The following is a 20107-nucleotide window of genomic DNA, read 5'->3' on the forward strand; positions in this document are numbered from 1 at the left end:
TGGCCACACAGTGAGGAAGTCGGGCGTCACTTGAATTTGGAGTGCATGCCCTAGCCCCAGGCAAGCCTGCAGATGTGTTCAGCCCTAGTCTTACATTTTGACCTTATGTTGAGAGACCTGAAATCAGAACCGAGAATGGCTTGCTCCCTGTCCCCAACCAGAGGAAACTCTGGGACGGTGTTGGCTGTTTCGTTGTAGGCGATAAAAGCAGAGTCCCTGATCATCTTCCCACAAAGACCCCACAGTTTTCAACAGAACAACTCCATTTAGAGTGAACAGATCCCCGATGAATAACAGATGGTGATTTTGCCCGACCAGCTAGATCACTTAGCAGTATTACTGTCTGCACCAAGTTCTCAGTACCTTGGTCTTTGTCTGCTGCCATGGCACCATGTGATTACAAGCGAACTTCAGCAATTAGAAGCACTCCAGCTGCACATGTTGGCATTTGGAGGCTTGGATGGGGTACCCGCCTTTGTATTTTCTGCACATCACACCAGGAAGATCTTGGCCGACTCCAGGCTGCCCCGTGTGTGTATGCCCAGGTGCTTTTTCATCTACGACTTCATTTTAGTCACGTTTGAGGATTGAGAGATGTGATATAAAGCAGATGACTGGCCCTGGGCTCTGTGGGTGGGCAGTGAGGTGAAGTTGTTAGGAAATAGGCTGAGGAGCATTGCCCCTTGTTGGAGACCTAGTCTCTCACTGGGATCTGAGGCTTGTTGAATTAGATTAGGTTGAGTTAACATCAAGCATAGAGGTCCCAACCATGGCCCTCCAGCCTGGAGATTGTAAGAGCATTGTGGTAGTTTGAATAAAGATGGCCCCCATAGGCCCATAGGGAGTGGCACTATTAGGCCTTGTTGGAGTAAGTTTGGCCTTATTAGAGGAAGTATGTAACTAGGGGTGAGCTTTGAGATTTCAGATGCTCGAACTAGGCCCAGTGCCTCATTCTCTTCATGCTGCCTGTGGATCCAGATGTAGAATCCCCAGTTACCTCTCCAGTAGCTTGTCTGTCTACATGCCACTGTGATTCCCGCCATGATGATAATGGATTAAACCTCTGAACCAGCCCCAAATGAATGTTTTTCCTTTCTAAGAGTTGTGGTCATAGTGTCTCTTCCCAGCAATGGAAACCCTAACTAAGGCAAGTGTGTTATCATGTTCAGGTTTGTGTGCACGCTAGGCACTTTAACCACTGGCCAGGCTATTGTCCCATTATCTAGATCTGGAGCACACCCTGCTTTCAGAACTTATGACCTCAGAGCTAGGAAGAGGGGTCAGAATTCCTAGATGACTTTAGCAAAAAACAAAGAACTGAAACCAGTGTTATTATGAGAGTATAGAAGCTGGAAAGTGGGTCCCCAGCAAACAAGTTAGTCTACCAAAGACTACAGTACTCATCGTCTTCTCTGGCTGCTGTTGCCGGTCACTGAGGGCACGTCAGTTCTCTCCTCTCCAAGGCCGAGCTTGCCTCTTACTCTCTACCACTACCTGCGACCTAACCTGGTAACCTGAAGGCTGACCCTACTTTCATCTCTGCATCTCCATGAGAATGTGTGACCGTCAGAGAAATGCTTAGCTGTGACCACGCAACAGTGGACATATAGGACTTCAGAACAGGATCTCCAGAGGTAGTCAGGGGACATTCCCTTGAAAAAAACCAGAGCAGAATGGTTTAGAAAGCAGCAAGGAGGACTCAGGTTTCAAAGGGTTCCAAGACATTCATAGGTGTGTAAAATGCTTTGATTCTGTCTTCCCACTGGAGGTTGGAGTGATGGTGGACATCAGTGTAGTGAAGGATTCTCACATGATGCTGTGACGTGGCTGGAAGCTCATAAGTTCCTTGCATGAAGAACCTCTGACTGATAAATTTTCGTTGTTATTTTGAGACAGGTTCTTGCTTTGTGTCCCAGACTGGCCTCATAATCCTCTGGACTCTTGTCTGAGTGTTGGGATTAGAGGTGTTCCCCCACAGCCAGTTTGGGCTCAGACTTTAAAGTGCCCAGCCGGCTTCACACTTCTTTTCATCTGTCCACCTAGACTACTACTAGTTCTTCTACCTTAGGATCTAAGCCCAGGGGTGGAGATGGGCTGGGAGGGAAAAGAAAGCCCTTTCCAAATCAGCTTCAGGAACAAGCCTACGGTCTTAGTCAAGGTTTTTATTCCTCAAAACATCATGACCAAGAAACAAGTTAGGGAGGAAAGGATTTATTCAGCTTACATTTCCACATTGCTGTTCAACACCAAAGGAAGTCAGGACTGGAACTCAAGCAGGGTAGGAACCTGGAGGCAGGAGCTGATGCAGAATCCATGGAAGGGTGTTGCTTACTAAATCGCTTCTCCTGGCTTCCTTGGTTTGCTTTTTTTTTTTTTTTTTTTTTTTCGGAGCTGGGGACCGAACCCAGGGCCTTGCGCTTCCTAGGCAAGCGCTCTACCACTGAGCTAAATCCCCAACCCCTTGGTTTGCTTTTCTTATAGAACCCAGGACCACCAGCCCAGGGGATGACACCATCCACAATGGGCTGGGCTCTCCTCCCTTGATCACTAATTGAAAAAATGCCTTACAGCTGGGTCTCATGGAATCATTTCCTCAAGGGAGGCTCTTTTTTCTGTGGTTGATTCCAGCTTGTGTCAAGTTGACACACAGAACCAGCCAGCACAGGCACATACGCGGAAGAAAACAGGTCATAGGGCTCTAGAATGAGGGTTAAAACAGGTCAATTGATAAGCTGCCCTGACACCATCTCTGACTAAAGTACAACCATCCTGCGGGTCTAGGCTACTGTCTTATCAGCATCAGCTGCCTTCCTGTCTATACTGGCTAGTTTTATGTCAACTTGACACAGGTAGCGAGTTATCAGAGAGGATGGGGCCTCAGAAGAGAAAATGTCTCCATAAGATCCAGCTGCAGGGCATTTTCTTAAGCCGGAGGGCCAGCCCATCGTAGGTGGTGCCATCACTGCTCTGGCAATTCTAAGAAAGCAGGCTGAGCAAGCCATGGAAGGGAAGCCAGGAAACAGCACCCCTCCATATGGAATGTGAGCAGAACAAGCCATTTTTCTCCCCCACGTTGCTTCGGTCTTGTCTCATCACAACAACAGTAACACCGAGACACCTTTCTTCCCAGATTCTGGAGGTAAGGCTCTGCCTGTGGCCCAGCCCTGAATGTGGCCTTAGGGAGCTGTTCTCCTGAGCTAACCACTCCTATGAGACTTCTGGGGGTGAACCAGTGGTGCGTAACTCTTGAAGGATGATTTGTCACAATTATTCAAGACTTCCTGGAAAACCGAGCCCAGTCCCCTAATGATTAGGTTCAACTCTAGGGCAGCTTAATATTGACCTGAGTCAATATTAAGTACAAAATGAAAAAGCATTCCAAAGAAATGTTGGGCTCTGTGGCTACTCCTCTTTTATAACCTCAGTAAGGGGATGCCTTGCACCTCAAATCATGGTGCTGAGACTTGGCGGAGCCAAGTAGCTGCCCCTAAGTACTGCCACAGCCGTAATTGTTGCTAATGCAGGAGCAACTGTCTAAGTTCTGAAGCAGCAGGTTATGGGTAAAAGCTTGACCTGATTGTTCCTCTTTCCGCAATGGGTACTTGACCTAGTTAACTGCACAAACCGAATTTCCTTTGACTACCTTTTATCCAAGACTGAGAAAAAGTGGGCCAGAGGAGGCAAAAATCAGAGCAGCCCTAACAGGCAGCAAACGGCAGTCTATACAAGGTCTGAAGCCTCTTCATCTCCCTTCTTGTCCCTGTATGAAACCTCTAGGCTTGATGAAATACATATAGTTGGAACAGGAACAGAGAACAGCCCCTGGCTGGTTTGCGTCCTTCCTGGGAACTGGAAGAGCAGGTCCCAGAAGGAGAGTGCTATCACTGTCCTCCTGGCAGTGAATAATCGTGGAGCCACAAGTCCAGGTGGTCACCATCAGTCAACAGAACCATAGCCTGGCCATTTAGGGGTTCAAAGAATGCTACAGCCGCATTCCGTGGCCATGTAAGAATTCACAGCGTCTAATTGTTTTGAGACGAGTGCCCGAACCCGGCAAGTTACAACCCCAATGACACCTCTGCCTCCCCAGGACAACACACCCGCCACCACGACGGAGGGGTAACAACAGGATTTGCTGAGCCACTTCCTCACTGGTTCTTTCAGAAGACAGGGAGGAACCACCGGTGTGCCAACTTCCTGCCTCACACCGGAAGGAGCGAAGCATGCTGGGAAGTAGACAACGCCTGTGATCAGCGATATGTGCTGGAAATGGTGCTGCACGCTGGGATAGCACTGGCAAAGCGACCTAAACCAAAGTGACTTTTCAGTTTCCTGTGGTCCCTTAGACTCCGAGTTCAAGTGGCTACAGCCACGTTGTCCGGGAATTGAAGCAAACTGATATCAGACTAGCGCGGCCCGGTTAGATACAAGGAGACCACGCCCTCTCGCGAGAGAGGACCCGAGTCCAGCACGACTCGAAGCTGGAGCGCGTGCGTGATTAGGCTGCTCTGTCACATGACGCAAGCGCGGTTCCTGGTTGGCTCCAGCCCGGTTACCTAGACAACGGAGCTTGAGGCGCTAGACAGCTCTGCACCAGTAGGTCTCGCGGTTAGCTCAGCAGCCCAGGTTTGCAGCGAAGGCCGCGCACTCGCTTCCGGGCGGCGACCGAGTCCACGGGCCGCAGATGGGAGCCCAGGGCGCCGAAGATGCGGGCGGTCCGGGCCGAGACGCGGGCGCGGGAGCTCTTCCGGGACGCCGCATTCCCCGCCTCGGACTCCTCGCTCTTTTACAACTTGTCCACGCCTCTGGCCCAGTTTCGGGAGGACATCACTTGGAGACGGCCCCAGGTGCAGCGGGGTCCCTGGCCTGGGCGGGTATCGTGGATGCATTTCTCACGGAGGTGGACTCCGTGGTTAGCAGGACCTCTTCTTCAAGCCCATTCAGAAATGGTGATAGCCAACCCTGAGAATTCAAATGAGGTCGTTACCTCTGACTCAGGAGGACAGAAGCAATCGCACGGCTTGTCTTTTATATGTTGCCTTGGGGTTTCTACTAAATTATACTACTACCCAAAGTCAGGTAGTAGGGAGTTGTTTTAATATGAAGAAGGGGTTAGAGGTAGTATTTCCAGCCTCTATCCCACCACCTAAGTTTAGTCGGGTGTAATTCAATGTACTACGACAAATCTTTCTTAGCTATGCACTTTGCTTACATTCTTTCTAGTATCTTTTGGGATATGAACACCAAAAGGCAGCACAGAACACAGGAAGCATTGTGCTTAACGATTGGGAAAAATCTAAGCGGCTGCTTTTCGGGGTTCCCTTAGATGGCACAGGCAGGTGGAACTATGTATTGTTAAATAGATAGGAAAGTTTCTAGTCACCAACCAGTAGTTTTGGGGTCGACTGGTCCATTTATTGCAGATGTATTCAGTTGCACAATTGTAGTTGCAGGTACAAATCTATTGACCCAGAGAAGCTCAGGGTGGGAGCTGAATAAGCTGGCACAACCCCTGGCCATTATAACAAGCACAGCTCCCACGCCATCAGCCTTGGTCACTTGCAACATACATGTGGATATGCGCCTCTCAGCAAGTTTTGGACTTGGTGCAGCTCAAATGGATGGATGTTCAGGCCTAGTGCTTTTGCTAGTGTTTTAGAAGTGGCTTATCAGCTGAAAGACTACCCAGGGAACAGCCTGTCCCACTTGCATATAGCGCTAACAGTGACAACTGGCCGGATTCCAGCCCTTGTGCAGCAGCTTGGCACAACGGCCTTGATAGGCATCCTGGCTTTCTTGAGCAACACTGAGAGGCAAGGGAGAGAAAGAACCCTGTGGGCTATGCCCTTGGGGTTTAGGTTTTGTTTTTACTTTAAAAGGGGGTGTGTGTGTCAAAGGATGTACATAGTCCCACAGTGACTTGATGTACAGGGCAGGGTGGGGGGAGTGGAGGGGATAGGAGGGCGTGGCACCCAGAGGGAGGCTTCTCTGAAGAGAAATGTTGAATAGGGGGAGGACTTTTGTGAGCAGGTACTGGGAGGAGAGGAAGGATTGATAATAGGTTATAAAGTGGATAAATAAAATTTAATAAATGAATTTCATGTGGTGGCTCACAACCATTTGTATGTCCAGTCTGAGGGAATCCAGTGCAATCTTCTGGGCTCTGAAGGCACTACATGCACATGGACACATGGACAGATTCAAGCAAAACACTCACACATAACATACAAATGGGTAAATATGTTATAGGCATCAGGAGAGACCTGTGGAGGGTTTTCAATTAAGGAGTGAGTTTGTTGGAACTGTTCTTTGGTGACTAGGACACAGGATAGTTATTATCTTCGTGTTCTTTTCAACACTTTTATATTGTAGCCATGTGAGTGTATCTATACGTAATTGTAGCAACAGTTGTAAACAAGACAGAAGAGCAGTGGGAGGGAAATGATGGACAGGGCAAGAGTAGGGGCTGCACTTTCAGTAGTCCTTGAAGTCAGGATTGACATGCAGATGGGCATTGCGGTAGACAGCTTTGGGAGTGATTTCTTGAGTTATTGAAATGGCCCTGAGCAGCAGGTAAGTTATTTACTAACAAGCTTAATGACCAAAGTGTGGTCTCTGGGACCCACATGATGGGAAGAGAAAACCCATTCCAGTAAGTTGGCCACTGGCCTCCATGTTCACACTGTGTCACAGGCAAGCACACATGATTTACATATAGATGAAAAGAGAAAGAAAGAAAGACTCTTGCTCCCTGGCCAGAGTGATAGATGGGTGGTGGTTTTCCTCCCTTGTCCGAGTGGAGTTGTCGGGTAAGTGGGTCAGAAGCTCAGGAAGAGTATGACAGCTGGGAGAGGCCGTACCAGTCCAGCTTGGAAGAGCCACCCAGGACCTGAGTGGAAGGGGCAGAGGAGGGTCTCGAGACTTAGCCTTAAAGCCTACTGTAGAAATGTGCATGTGAGCACCCTGATGGGCAGTCAGCAGCAGGCGAGATGCAGCAGGCTGTGACGTCACGTACCAAAGGCGCGTGTGGCATAATGGAGCTGGAGGGGGTCCCCATGCCCTTGAGGGAAGTTACTGAAGGACAGACAAGACATGCCTGTTGTATCTGACATCACGCAGGTGAAACTGAGGCAGTGTGGGGGATGATTGACTTGCCGAGAGTGAAGGGAGGGGCAGCAAGATTGGTAATTTCTCTGAGAAGCTGTCACTGAAGGGAGCCTAGGAAGGGAATACTGTCCTGTTAGATGTTAAAGATAGGAGAACTCCTTCCCCCATGGTCTGCCTCTGGAATGGGATGCCTAAACAGGTAGAAAGGAGAGGTAGCAGAAGGTGGGTAGGCGGCCAATGGCTTTTATGAAGCAAAGGACAGGTTTGGTAGCTGAGGTGTGCAGGCAGGGGGAATGAGAAGAGAGACAAGGCGGAAGGTATGTGGGAAACTGAACCCAGTAGATACACAGTAGACTTTCTGCAGTACAAAGGACCCGCCTGATATTTGTCACCACACATTTATAGAGTAGAGCTGATATCTAAACTTATTTAAAAGGGCCATCCATAATTGAGATCTTGGTGTGGGAGAAGTGCAGCAAAGGAAAAGCTGAAGGATAGGGTGACAGAGAAGTAATTTCCCCTTCCATCTGGGGCTGGAAGCTCAGATGATGAGAAAACACTCGCAGAGCCTGTCCTGGGTTCCTGTGTGCTACGTGAAGAGTAGCTGTAGGCGTGAGCTCACTCTAGGTGGCTTTGATTTCAGGACATTTGTGCCACACCTCAACTGTTTCCAGATAACCCATGGGAAGGACAGGTGAAGCAAGGGCTGCTGGGGGATTGCTGGTTCCTGTGTGCCTGTGCCGCCCTTCAGAAGAGTCGACACCTCCTGGACCAGGTACAGGCCACCTCAGGCTTCTTCCCACTCAGTTCCTTCTATGTGTATAGCACAGGAAGTTCTTCCAAACACAGGGCCTGCCGCAGCACATCTGATTCTGTGCAGCATGGGTGGAAAAGACAGTGACCCAAGTGTGTCCTGTCCACCAGACCAGAGCCACCCACACATTTGGGACACAAAACCAGGCCAAGCTAGCAGGCAGAATAGGGTCAGCAGAGGCAGCTGGTGTCTCTGGTTTGGAATTTGGTTCTTTTTTTTTTTTTTACTTGATTTCTTTCTATTTTTATTTTTTCAAACATAGGTTTTAAATGCCCACAGAGAAAAGGTCATTGCAACTGTCTTCTGAGATGCAGTGCTACATGTTTTAGGTTGTCTCATTGCTCAGTTAAGGCGATAGTGCTGAGGGGTAACCCAGTCGTGACTCTTGTGTCCTGAGCCCTGGGCTGAGCTTGTCACTGTCGTTACCTCCCTGTACATACAGCCTTGTTGGCATCTGACTTTTCTGTAAAGGAAGGCACTGACACCATCATCATCATGTTTCCTGTGTGTCTGGGTGGTAGAGCCAGCCCCCCACCGAGTCTCCCTCATGAGTGTAGCCAGCCAGTTTGGGGCACTTGGCTTTAGAAGCAGGAAGAGATGTTAGGCCTGTAGGTTATGGAAGCTGAGTGTAGCCGTGGTTCATGCCTTTGGTGGATCTCTGAATTCAAGGCCACCCTGGTCTACAGAGTGAGTTCCAGGACAGCCAGGGCTACACTGAGAAACCCTGTCTTCAAACACAAAACCACCACCACCCCACCCCACCCCACCCCAAAAAATTGGGTTACTCCTGTCTGCCAAAGCTTTGGATTCAGGTCAAATGCTTATTTGGGGCAGTGAAATGTTGGTTATAAGCTTTAGGACATGAGGTATTTATATGAAGTCTGGATTTTGTGTCTAGTTTGCGTTTGGTGTGATATGGACATAATATATATGACATCCAACAGAGCCGAGCCCTTTGCTCTCAGCAGGTGCTCACAGGGCTTCTGTCAAGGCTGTACGGCTAGGACACTGAGCAGCACAGGTGATGGTGGCTCTCGGGTGGCCCCGCAAGTGTCTGCTATGGAGGCTACACTGCAGGGATGCTGGGGAGCACACTGATGCTGACCCCATGCTGTCTGTCTGGCTTCTCCTTGTGTTAGGTCTTCCCTCCAGGACAGCCAGGCTGGTCTGACCAGGAATACCAAGGCTTCTTCACCTGTCGGATTTGGCAGTTTGGACACTGGGAGGAAGTGACCATAGATGACCGTCTGCCTTGTCTTGCCGGGAGACTCTGCTTTTCGCGGTGCCAGAGAGAGGATGTGTTCTGGCTTCCCTTACTGGAAAAGGCCTATGCTAAGTATGTGTGATACAAAGGTGACGGGGTCAGCCAGGCTTCAGCACCAAGTTGTCTCCAGAGGCCCAGCTCATCTGCCCTGGGCTACAGAGTCCTATGCATTCCTCAGGGTCTGGCAGCCAGTCCTGTGGGTCCTGACATAGACGCTCTGTGTTTAGGACTACGATTTGCCCTCCCTGCCCACTCTTTCCCTTCCATATTTCCCAGCACTCCACAGAAAGGTCCCCTCATTCCTCAGTCCCAGTGCAAAGATGCCCCCGTGTATGTTTCCAGACATTCAGCTCAAGTAGTTTGTTGTCCAGTTGCAGGGGAGCGAGGAGCTTGGTGTGGAATAGCACTTAATTATTACAGCCCTGCACTCCCTTCTGCATGGGGTTACATCCATCTTGCTGAAGGAGGCTGGCAGCTTGTTGGGCAGGTGTCTGAGCAGAGGGACTCAGAAGGCTAGCAGAATGTCATACTTGGGACCATGGGGTTTGAGCTTAGGGTGGAGCTTCTCTGCCTCTGCCCCTTTGGCCCTTTGTCCTGCCCTTTGCTGCCCACACTAGAGGAAGGCTGGGTCTGAACCTGGGCAGAAAGCAACAGGAATATAGCAGATGTTGGTGTTTATAGGTGGATGAGGGTATGATGCAAAGCAGAGAGGCAATCCTGGTGCCATGAAAGGGTGGGGTGGATACTTTGGGGGGGGGGGCGGGGTTGATCAATTGTGGGAATAGGAGAGCCAAGAAGCTCCCAGTGGCAAGGTCACACTTCCTGTGTTTATTGGTTTCCCAGGGTCCATGGATCCTATGAGCACCTGTGGGCAGGGCAGGTGGCAGATGCCCTGGTGGATCTCACTGGCAGCCTGGCAGAGAGGTGGAGCCTGAAGGACATAAGGAAAGCCAGCGGCCAGCAGGACAGACCCAGTGGTGGAGAGCACAGAGCCTGTCAGCAGCTACTCCGTCTCAAGGACCAGTGTCTGCTCAGCTGCTCTGTGCTGAGCCCGAGAGCAGGTGCAGCTCATGGCCGTAGTGCCCTCCTGTTAGCCCTCCTCCAGGGAGAGCAGCTCATGGCCATAGTGCCCTCCTGTTAGCCCTCCTCCTGGGAGAGGTTAGCCTCCTTTTCCTGGACTAGTCCTTTCATGTAGGGCAAGGCAGGACCTGCTTTGTGTCCCTGCTGCTCACAGACAGCTTAGAAGCAGTAGCAAGAACAGCATCTAAGCTGACCACACCATCATCCCTGCCCCAGTTGCTCACCAAGCAAAGGCCAAAGCCATTTTTTATCTTACTGACATATTAAGGTTCATGAGGTAAAGTTTGTGTATAAAATAAAGAAGAAAGAAAAGCTCACCTAAATAGAACTACTGTAAACCACTTAGAACTTTTTAGTGTACTTTTTGTTGTATACCACTTTTACATAAATTGGAATCTCTCCCCCCATTGCTGGACCTGCTGTGGTTTTTCCTTATCATCCAATAATGTTAGATAGTTTAGTTCAGATCTTTTTTCTTTCTTCTTCTTTTTTTTTTTTTTTTTTGTTGTTGTTGTTGTTGTTGTTGTTGAGTTTCAGACTTGCTTAGAATTTAGGTAGTCGGGCTGGAGAGATGGCTCAGCGGTTAAGAGCACCCAACTACTCTTCCAGAGGTCCTGAGTTCAATTCCCAGCAACCACATAGTGGCTCACAACCATCTGTAATGGGATCTGATGCCCTCTTCTGGTGTGTCTGAAGACAGCTACAGTGTACTTATACATAATAAATGAATAAATCTTAAAAAAAAAAAAAAAAAGAATTTAGGTAGTTGTGTTGGCCAGGTAGGTTGGTCTCAAGTCCTCAGTATGACAGTACTGGTTTCGTGTTTGAGAGCTGGCCCTGTGCTGACACCCATGGTGAGAACTGAGGCCTAGAAGAAGGAATAACTGTGGGCATCATCGGTCCCTGCTGGCAGGGAGCCAGGGCCCAGCTGTCAGCCCTCATGGCCTGTGTTTAAAAACAGAGCTCCTTAGTGCTATGGAGACCTAGGGCATCTTCCATGGGCAGGAAAGCAGGAATCTGTGTCCTGTCCATTTTGGGGTCATAATGATGCTGGTCTTGCACATGACTGGGCTGTTCTCACAGGTGCTAGGGAGCTCGGGGAGTTCCATGCCTTCATCATCTCAGATCTGCAGGAGCTCAGGAGTCAGACTGGTCAGGGTATCCTCCTGCTGAGGATTCACAACCCTTGGGGCCGGCGTTGTTGGCAGGGCCTCTGGAGAGAAGGGTAAGTACCGGGAGCAGGCTCATGTGGGAAGAGGGCTCGTACCCTGGGGGCATCCGTGCCCATTGCTAGGCTCACCCTTTGTGTCATGTCCACTTGCCAGGAGGGTGCTTGCCTTCCTGTGGCAAAGCTCACTCTCTCCCATTTTGTACTGAAGTGCTTGCTTTTTCTAGGTCTTGGAAGAACTAGGATCATGTAATGTTTTACGGGGTTTTACCTTGGGTACCTATAGGATAGTGAATACCTCGCCAGGGTTTGTTTGAGTAGGCGTTTGAGGGTGACTTACAGCTAAAGTCCTCAGTTCACTTTTAAGACCCAACTAAGCCAGGATCCCCTTGAGGCCTGAGAGCTCTGTGGCTCTTGGACCCGAACCACCCTCTGAGCCCAGGCTGGGTCTGGAGCCACTAAACTGAACAGCACTACTCAACATGACTGCTCCCCCAGACACTGAAGGCCGCCTTGGCTCGGATGGCCTTAAGAAGGCAGCTTCTTTCAGTGTGCAGTCCTTCTGGGAAGGAAAGGTTCTGAGGAACAGCCAGCACATAGAAGACACCTTCTATAGGACACTTAGCAAAGGAGTTTACTCTGCAGTGTATGGCAAAATTTTGGGGCTCTCTGCCCAGCCAGGGTTCCATTGCCTTATTTACCAGTTGATAATCCCTTGAGCTTGCACTGAAATGAGATTTCCTGCAGCGGTGAAGGGTGGAACCAGGTAGAGCCAGCTAAGGAGTCTGAGCTGCTGGCACAACTCCAGGAAGGAGAGTTCTGGATAGAGGAAGAGGAGTTCCTCAGGGAGTTTGATGAGGTCACCATCGGCTACCCAGTCACAGAGGCCGGCCACCTGCAAAGTCTCTACACAGGTAGGACCGCCAGCAGGAGTGGACCCTCCTCTGTGAAGCAAGGAGCCTGCATAGGCTGGCACAGCAGGGACTGGGTACAGTCATTTCTGTCTGATTGGGGATTTGGAGAAGGGAGCCAGTGTGATTATCAGAGGGTGAGCTGACTGCCACTGGGGTGTTTACCTTGGCCTGTGGAGCTAGCAAGATCCTCTCAGAGCTGACACGTATGCTCTCCCACTCACTAGAGAAGGTGCTGTGCCATACGCGGGCACTGCCTGGTGCCTGGGTGACAGGGCAATCAGCTGGAGGCTGCCGGAACAACAGTTGCTTTCCCTGCAACCCCAAGTTCTGGTTACGGCTCTTGGAACCCAGTGAGGTGTGTGTGGCTGTCCTTCAGAGACCCCGGAGGCGCTTAGTGGGCCAGACCCGGGCACTGGCAGGTGCCAGCCCTGCACCAGTGAACCTCCCAGGCAAAGACTACCAGGCTGTGGGCCTGCACATCTGGAAGGTAAGTGCATCTGCTGGTCCCATGGTGGAAAGATATGCAGACATATTGGAGGCTGGGGACCCAGGAGCTCCCATCCTTGGCCTTTCATTCCTCTGTCCATGTTCTCTGTCATCAGACACCTCTGATACAGCAAGAAGCAGCTGATTGAAGCTACCCACCCCATCCAGAGGTGGAGGCTAGCTTGCTCTCTGCAGCCCCATCTTCCTCAAGGGAAGAGTTTCCCATCATACTAGGACTGCTGCTTGCCTTGTGTACTCCACCTAGCTGCCATCCTCTGATTCCTCCGTTACAGCCTAACGTGTCTAGGGTACTTTTAGTGTGAGGCATTTGGTCAATTTTACCAACTGGTATCTATTTCCTAGAACAGGTAGGTCAGGACCGGCTCTTTGCTTATTACTCAGTGGCCGTATTTTAATCTTGTACATCTTGATACCACGTGACAACTCACACCACTGTTCATTATCCCTCTGCGAGTGTGGTCTGTGGCATGGACCTTTCCTCTTGCGAAGAAGTTACTGGAAAGCACCTTCTCCAGCATTCCCCAGGCTGCACTGGGCCTCATTGAACATAGCTCTGCATATGCCTGTCTGCCCCTTTGACAGAAGCCCTGGGTCTTTGGCATCTTCCCCTGACTCAAGCAGAGAATGCTGTGGGCTGCCTATAGACTTGGACTTTTCAAGTCTTCAGGGAGCTTTGCCTGAGCAGTGAGGAGCAGGGAGGCAGAGGCCCAGACCACAGGTGTGACTCTCCTTAGCCACCTGCCTCCACTCATGCAGGTAGAGAAACGGAAGATCAGCCTGCCCAGAGTCCTGTCTGCACCCCCGGTGGCTGGCACTGCATGCCATGCGTATGATCGTGAGATCCACTTGCGTTGTGAGCTTTCACCAGGCTACTACCTGGCTGTCCCTAGCACCTTTTTGAAGGATGTGCCAGGGCAGTTCCTGCTCCGAGTCTTCTCCACCGGGAAAATCTCCCTCAGGTGAGGAGCCAGTGCTAGCTGGGTCTCCTCCAGCTATGCTGAGGTCTGGGGAGGAGCAAGGGTGCGCTCAGTGTGAGGGTAGGACTTGGCAGGGTCCTTTGGACCAGGCTGCCAGTGCCTTCTGTGTTTGTCCTCTTGACAGTGCTGTCAGGCTGGCCACCAAGGGTGCATCACCTGGAGCAGCCCTGCCTGCAGGCGAGTGGGAGACTGTGCAGTTGCAGGGCAGCTGGAGAGCTGGCCAGACGGCTGGGGGCAGCAGAAACTTTGCCTCTTACCCCTGCAATCCCTGCCTCCCCTTCTCCGTTCCTGAGGGTGCTGGTCCCCGCTACATCCGTCTCACCCTGCAGCAACACTGCCGGCTTGGTGACAGCCAGCTCCACCCCATTGGTTTCCATGTCTTTCAGGTGAGTTAGGTTTGAGGAGAGGCCCACAACTGTGACAGAGGCTGGCTTCTGTCATTTCGGCCTGGTGGTCCAGCTGGCTGGCCTCATGAAAGACTCACAAAGAAAGACTATTCACTGGGGTCATTTGGGATAGTTCACCTCACTCCAAATACCCTGTCTGAGGTCATTCCATCCACTGCGTGCCTCCTACCTCTGACCCTGGACTCTGGACTTCTCTAGGGCTTCTAAGGCAGAAGCCCAGCCTTGAGGTGTATGTGGCCCCAGGCAGTTACCGTAGAGAGGCCTTGCTCACTTATGCCACATGCAGTAGTCACACACCCATGGGCAGTCTCACAGCCCATGCTTTCCTGTGTCACTCTGTTCCAGGTGGGACTGGCAAGAGCTCTTCTATGATGGAATCAGGTAGAGCAGGACAGAAGTCTGGGCTTCTGTTGGAAAGGGCCATAGACTCCAGAAGGACAAGTAACAGCAGAGAGACCTGTACTTGGCCACTGCCAGTCGCAGGACAGCTTGGTGGTCAGGCGCTACAGCCACAGTCAACAAGCCCAGAAGATTCTAGATAGATACTTGCACGGTTGAGGCAAAGTTCTTCTGGGAACTGTACTTTGAGGCTGTCAGCCCAGGGCAGCCATAGGTAATGGAGGAGAGGCCACACTAGAGGGCCTCAGCATGGAGGTTCTGTGATGGCCCAGGGGCTCTGCTTACCTCAGGTTGTCTGCCAGGCTGCTCTGGATGGGGAAGTCAGTGAGTCTCAGATCTCCCCAGGGTGCTTCTTTATCATTTCTGCCTCTCTGCTAGCAGGCAGGGAACACACTGACTGAGCAAAGTGTTAGTTGGTGAAATGGGAGAGGGGAGAGAAGTGCTGTGCTAGAGGTCAAGGGTCATGGGCTACAGATTCCATGGTGACAATATCGAGGCTTCCCATCCCATAAGGCTGTGTCCATTTGGGCCCTCACTTCACAGTGAGCATTGGCAGAGGGTGTATTGGCCTACGACGGGATTCACTCTTCTGGCTGGAAGCATGTATACCTGGAATGCAGGTGGCACAGCAGGGAGAGAACAGGATTTTTTCATTAAGAAAGTTCTGTTGAGGCGTGTCCGTATATCCCAGAAAGCTGGACTCCCGGAATCTTGAGTCAGACCACCTGGATTACAAACAGAGTGCCCTGGCCAGGGCCATCCAGTACTCCTGAGTGCTTTTGTGTCAGGGCCTGGTTAGCGTGTGAAACTGACTACTGAAGATCTGGTGTCCTTCAGGGTGGGTGCCCTTGGCAGGGCCTCTGACGAGAGTGTCCTGTCTCCATGGCTCTGCTCCTCAGCACAGTGGTTCCATAGGTCAAGGATTGAGACGCTCAGGTGCACCAGCTGAGCCAGGGCAGTGTTCCCTCAGCTGGTGCTATGCAAAGTGAGAGCAAACCATGCCACCCTGAGTAGGGCTCTATGCCGATTCCACTGTTGCCCAGGTTCCAACAGACCCTGAAAAACGGGATGCGTGTTCCCTGCTGCTCCAGGAGCCACTGCTAAGCTGTGTACCACATTGCCATGCCCAGGAAGTAAGCCGCCTCTGCCTCCTTTCTGCGGGGAACTACAGGATTGTGCCCTCCACCTACCTGCCAGATACAGAGGGTACCTTCACAGTGACCATAGCAACCAGAATAGACAGGTAGGTCTTCCATATGAGCCTTGTGCATGGCCTGCATGTCCAGGCTCCTGCCTTCCGAGCAGAGCCAAGAGGTGAGCCTGTAGGCTGAGACCCCCTGCCTGCTGGTCTAAGCCTGGGAGTAGGGCCTGGGTCTGGTGGGAGGAATGTAAGGCAGTTTTGGAAGATGACTAGACGTTCTTTCCACAGACAGTCCATTCACAGCCAGGAGATGCTGGGCCAGCTACTCCAGGAGGTTTGTATGTAGTACCCTTGCCTTGCTTGACTCTCCTGCCCACATCTGCTTGGTGGTCTGGGTCTTAATTCCCTCACCCTCCTCCCTTGCCTTGCTGCAAGTGACCTCTGAGATAAACAGTGCTGTGACACCCTCATAAAGAGCCACAGAATAGAACCCTGGGAGCTGGACTGAGTGTCATTCTCAGGTGGTGTTTGGAAGGACAGTGGGGAACAGGGGCTGGGCCCAACCTTTCCCTCTCCCCCTGCAGGTCTCCTTCATGGCAGTGATGAAAGCCTGACACAAGAACCTGTGTGCTGGCTGAGGCCAGAGTGGCTGTTTCTCCTGCACCCAGCATCCAGGCACATCTCCAACCAGTCATGAGCCAAGCTTCTCCTCAGCCCTGAGGCCTAGTGTGGATCTTAGGGCTAAAATAGGGTGCTTTGTCCTGGATTGAAGACATCTTGGGGTCCAGTGGGTACTGCAGGGCGGGGCTAGGACTCCCAAGTGGTATCTTCATTCCTCAGTGAAGGCCAGGAGGTCCCTGGGGCCCAGGTTTGCTGTGGAAGGCTTTGCAGAATCCACATTCCCTTCTTGATTTTGGAAGCCTTACACCAGGCAGGCAGATTGTGACAAATGCTAAAAACTATTTATTACTTGAAATATTTTTGGAATGTGACTTTATAAATAAACATGAATAATTTATGAATTGCTCTTGTTCTAAAAAGCCCAAGGCCCAATTAGCATTCTAGTAGCCAGCCACACAACTGGAAGTGTGCCAAGACAGGTGAGGGCAGCTAGGGCTCTGGAAGAGGCAGGGGATGGGAAACAAAAGATTTTGGCCATTTTGGACTCCTACTTTGGCCTTCCTGAACTGCAGTCCCACCTGGACTGTGACATTCAATCCCAGCAATATGCTGAGGGTATCAATCATTTCTATAAGTCAGTCCCAGTTAGGTGGTTGGAGTCAGGAATGGCTACAGTGAGTAGGCCTCCTCCACTTGCACAAGCTGGCCTTTACTGAACTGTTACTGCCACTCTTGTGTCCTACTGTGACAGGCTTGTCAGCATTGGCTGGACCCACAGACTTGTTAGATGTCTGAATACCCCCCGCCCAGTACACAACCATGGAGGAGAAGTCCACAGTTTCTGGGGGGACTTCTGGTCATACTGATGTGGATAGCAAGTATGTCCTTTGTGGGCAGGACCAACATCCATGATTGGCTTGGTCAGATGTCTGGCTGATAGCCCTCTACATCACCGGAGTTGATAAACTATACCATCTTCGGGCAGCTATTTTCGGTGCCACTATTATTGACAAGGGCTGTCTTGTCTTTGGAATTGGATCCTACAACCCTTGGTATTCACCAAGCCTATAGTGGCAGTTTCCACCTGTCCTGCAGAGATAGCTTAACTGGGGTTAGAGCAGGCCTGGGGGCTTGACAGAATATGACCCTGTCTTTCCTTTGAAAATAACCATTGAGGGCTTCAATCAGGCTGGCATCAGCCACCTACCGGTCTGTAGCTGCTCCCGAGGCATCCATCCATCCATCCCTCCATCCCTGTCACCTCGGACCTCTTGAGTCTGCAGCTACAGTGCTGAGTCCACCATCATATCCCCTTCCCATGTGCACAGCTCTTCAACAGCATAGACAGGACATTCACTCTGATCAAGGCCTGCTGTCCCCCCATCACCTATGACAAACTGTTCTTCCTGAGTAGTTAGTAATCCAGTCTCACAGCCTAAATTGTGGTTTTTCAGACTGAACCCCATTTTCTGGAAGTACACTGCAGAGCAGGACTGGGGGCAGCTTATTTGGGTAGAAACAGTTCTCTCCCTAGAGACACTTGGGCAGCCCCAACCTTGCATCCAGAGTCTTTAGAAAGATAGAAGCCAAAACCCCTGGCCTTTGGATTCTGCCCCACTCTGTGGCCTGTGCAAGGTTGCCTCCCAGCTAAGGTAGACCCCAAGGACCTGTTGAACTACCACAGCAGCCCTTCCCAGGGTCCACTGAGCTAACATGTTATTTGCTGTCCCTTTCCCCCAACAGGGGAAGTAGCTAGCTCCAGTAACAGGAAGACTGAGGAAGGATACTGTACCTTACAGCTCCTTAAAATGCCTGTCCTCTCAGGCTCCCCCAGGAACAGATCTAAGCCTCTGCAAAGTGGCCTTTTCCCAGCTGATAGAGGTGTTAGATCTGATGAGGGGTTGGAGGCTTCTGCACCCCCACAACCTTGCCCAGGATTCCACAACACTGTGCACCTTCACAAGTGTCACCACCTGCCAGTTTGCCACGGCTCCTGAAGGCCGCCTTTTGAGAACAGCCGTAGTACTAGGTTACTGCTCTTCAATGTGTATCACCCCAGTGACCTCCAGGAGGTGCCATTAAGCTGTGGGTCACTTTAGGATAATGGGGCCATTTCAGCTAGGCCCTGCCTACCATGGTCTGAGGCAGGGAGGATGGGGAATGGGTGCCAGGCTGTCGCTTCTCAGGACAGCCCTGGTTTTGAAGACTGAGCAGAGATGACTGTGGACACCGAGGAATGTTAAAAGGCTGCCAAGGGGAAGCTGCTCCAAAGCTCTGAGGCACCACCAGGAAGTCTGCCCTCCCCTGGTTGGCACCCTGGGAAGGTGTTCAGGACACAGGTGGAGACTGTTCGAGGGGTTTTAGTGTTTGTGGTGTTAGGATCAAGAGCTCACCACCCTTGGTATGCCAAGCCCTGCAGTGGCATTTCCCACTGTCCCCTGGCCTTCAGGACTAGCTTAACTTGGGTGGGAGCAGGCATGGGGGCTTGGCAGGATCTTGGTTGTCAACCTGACAGGAATTTGAGCCACCCAGGAACACCAATAGTGTGTCTGTTTTCAGAAGGTAACCGAAGGAAGCAGAACCATGCTGAATGTGGGAGCACCATCTGGTCTGGGGTACCAGATGAAGAAAAAGACACCAAGCAGAACATCAGAATCTGTCTATGCTTCCCGACTGGATGCCATGTGACCAGCTGCCTCGTGTTCACAGTGTCCTACTGTCTTAGTCAGGGTTTCTTTATGTTTCAATCGGACGCTTCACAAATTTCCATGTCATCCTTGCTCAGGGACCATGCTAATCTTCTCTGTATCGGTCCAGGGGTTTTGGGTTTTTTTTGTTTTGTTTTGTTTGGTTTGGTTTGGTTTGGTTTTTTTTTTTTTTATTTTTTTTTTTGGTTTTTGTTTGTTTTTTAGTACATGTGCCGCCGAAGCAAGCACTTAGTCAGGGTTTCTATTCCTGCACAACATCAGGACCAAGAAGCAAGTTGGGGAGGAAAGGGTTTATTCAGCTTACACTGTCCACATTGCTGTTCATCACCAAAAGCAGTCAGGACTGGAACTCAAGCAGATCAGGAAGCAGGAGCTGATGCAGAGGCCATGGAGGGATGTTGCTTACTGGCTTGCTTCCCCCTGCCTTGCTCAACCTGCTTTGTTATAGAACCCACGACCACCAGCCCAGCGATGGCACCACCCACAAGGGGCTGGGCCCTCCCACCTTGATCACTGGGGAGGGAGAAAATGCCTTACAGCTGGAAATCATGGAAGCATTTCTGCAACTGGGGTTCCTTTCTCTGTGATTCCAGCTTGTGTCAAGTTGACACACAAAACCAGCCAGTACAATTGACCCCTTGTCAACTTGATACACAAGCACATCACTATTAAACCTCAACCCTTACTTTCTTATTCATCCCCAAGATCTAAATAACTTTAAAAGTCACACAGTCTTTACAAATTCTTACGTATTAAAATTTCAATCCTTTTAAAATATTTTTTTAAAATTCAAAGTCTTTTTTCAATTCAAAGTCTCTTAACTATGGACTCCACTAAAATACTTTCTTCCTTCAAGAGGTTAAAATATCAGGGCAAACTCACAATCCAAAGCAAAATCAAACTCTTAACTGTCTGATGTCTGGGATCCACACATGATCTTCTGGGCTCATCCAAGGCTTGGGTCACTTCTCCAGCTCTGCCCTTTGTAGCACACACCTTG

At 50.7% G+C, this 20107-nt stretch overlaps 1 protein-coding gene and 1 pseudogene across 1 annotated transcript; one reads left to right on the forward strand and one right to left on the reverse strand.

Moving 5' to 3' along the window:
• The first annotated feature begins 4548 nt into the window (after window positions 1-4548).
• On the forward strand, window positions 4549-16800 carry Capn10 (calpain 10). Its single transcript, XM_032901660.1, has 12 exons — window positions 4549-4847; window positions 7751-7882; window positions 9061-9257; window positions 10029-10246; window positions 11349-11490; window positions 12181-12347; window positions 12572-12834; window positions 13611-13813; window positions 13956-14217; window positions 15681-15880; window positions 16067-16112; window positions 16363-16800. Exons 1-12 carry the CDS (start codon window positions 4707-4709, stop codon window positions 16390-16392), a joined length of 2001 nt encoding a protein of 666 aa, XP_032757551.1. The 5' UTR covers window positions 4549-4706; the 3' UTR covers window positions 16393-16800.
• A 2339-nt stretch (window positions 16801-19139) lies between these two features.
• LOC116899778 lies at window positions 19140-19218 on the reverse strand (annotated as a pseudogene).
• Window positions 19219-20107: the final 889 nt, after the last annotated feature.

The sequence above is a fragment of the Rattus rattus genome, chromosome 4 (assembly GCF_011064425.1).
Source record: "Rattus rattus isolate New Zealand chromosome 4, Rrattus_CSIRO_v1, whole genome shotgun sequence".
NCBI classification, from domain to species: Eukaryota; Metazoa; Chordata; class Mammalia; order Rodentia; family Muridae; genus Rattus; species Rattus rattus.

Coding starts and splice junctions, on each gene's coding strand:
- Capn10 (XM_032901660.1), top strand. CDS start 4,707: ATGCGGGCGGTCCGGGCCGAGACGCGGGCGCGGGAGCTCTTCCGGGAC. Junction 9,258..10,028: donor CTGGAAAAGGCCTATGCTAA/GTATGTGTGATA, acceptor TTGGTTTCCCAG/GGTCCATGGATCCTATGAGC. Junction 12,348..12,571: donor CCTGCAAAGTCTCTACACAG/GTAGGACCGCCA, acceptor CCCACTCACTAG/AGAAGGTGCTGTGCCATACG.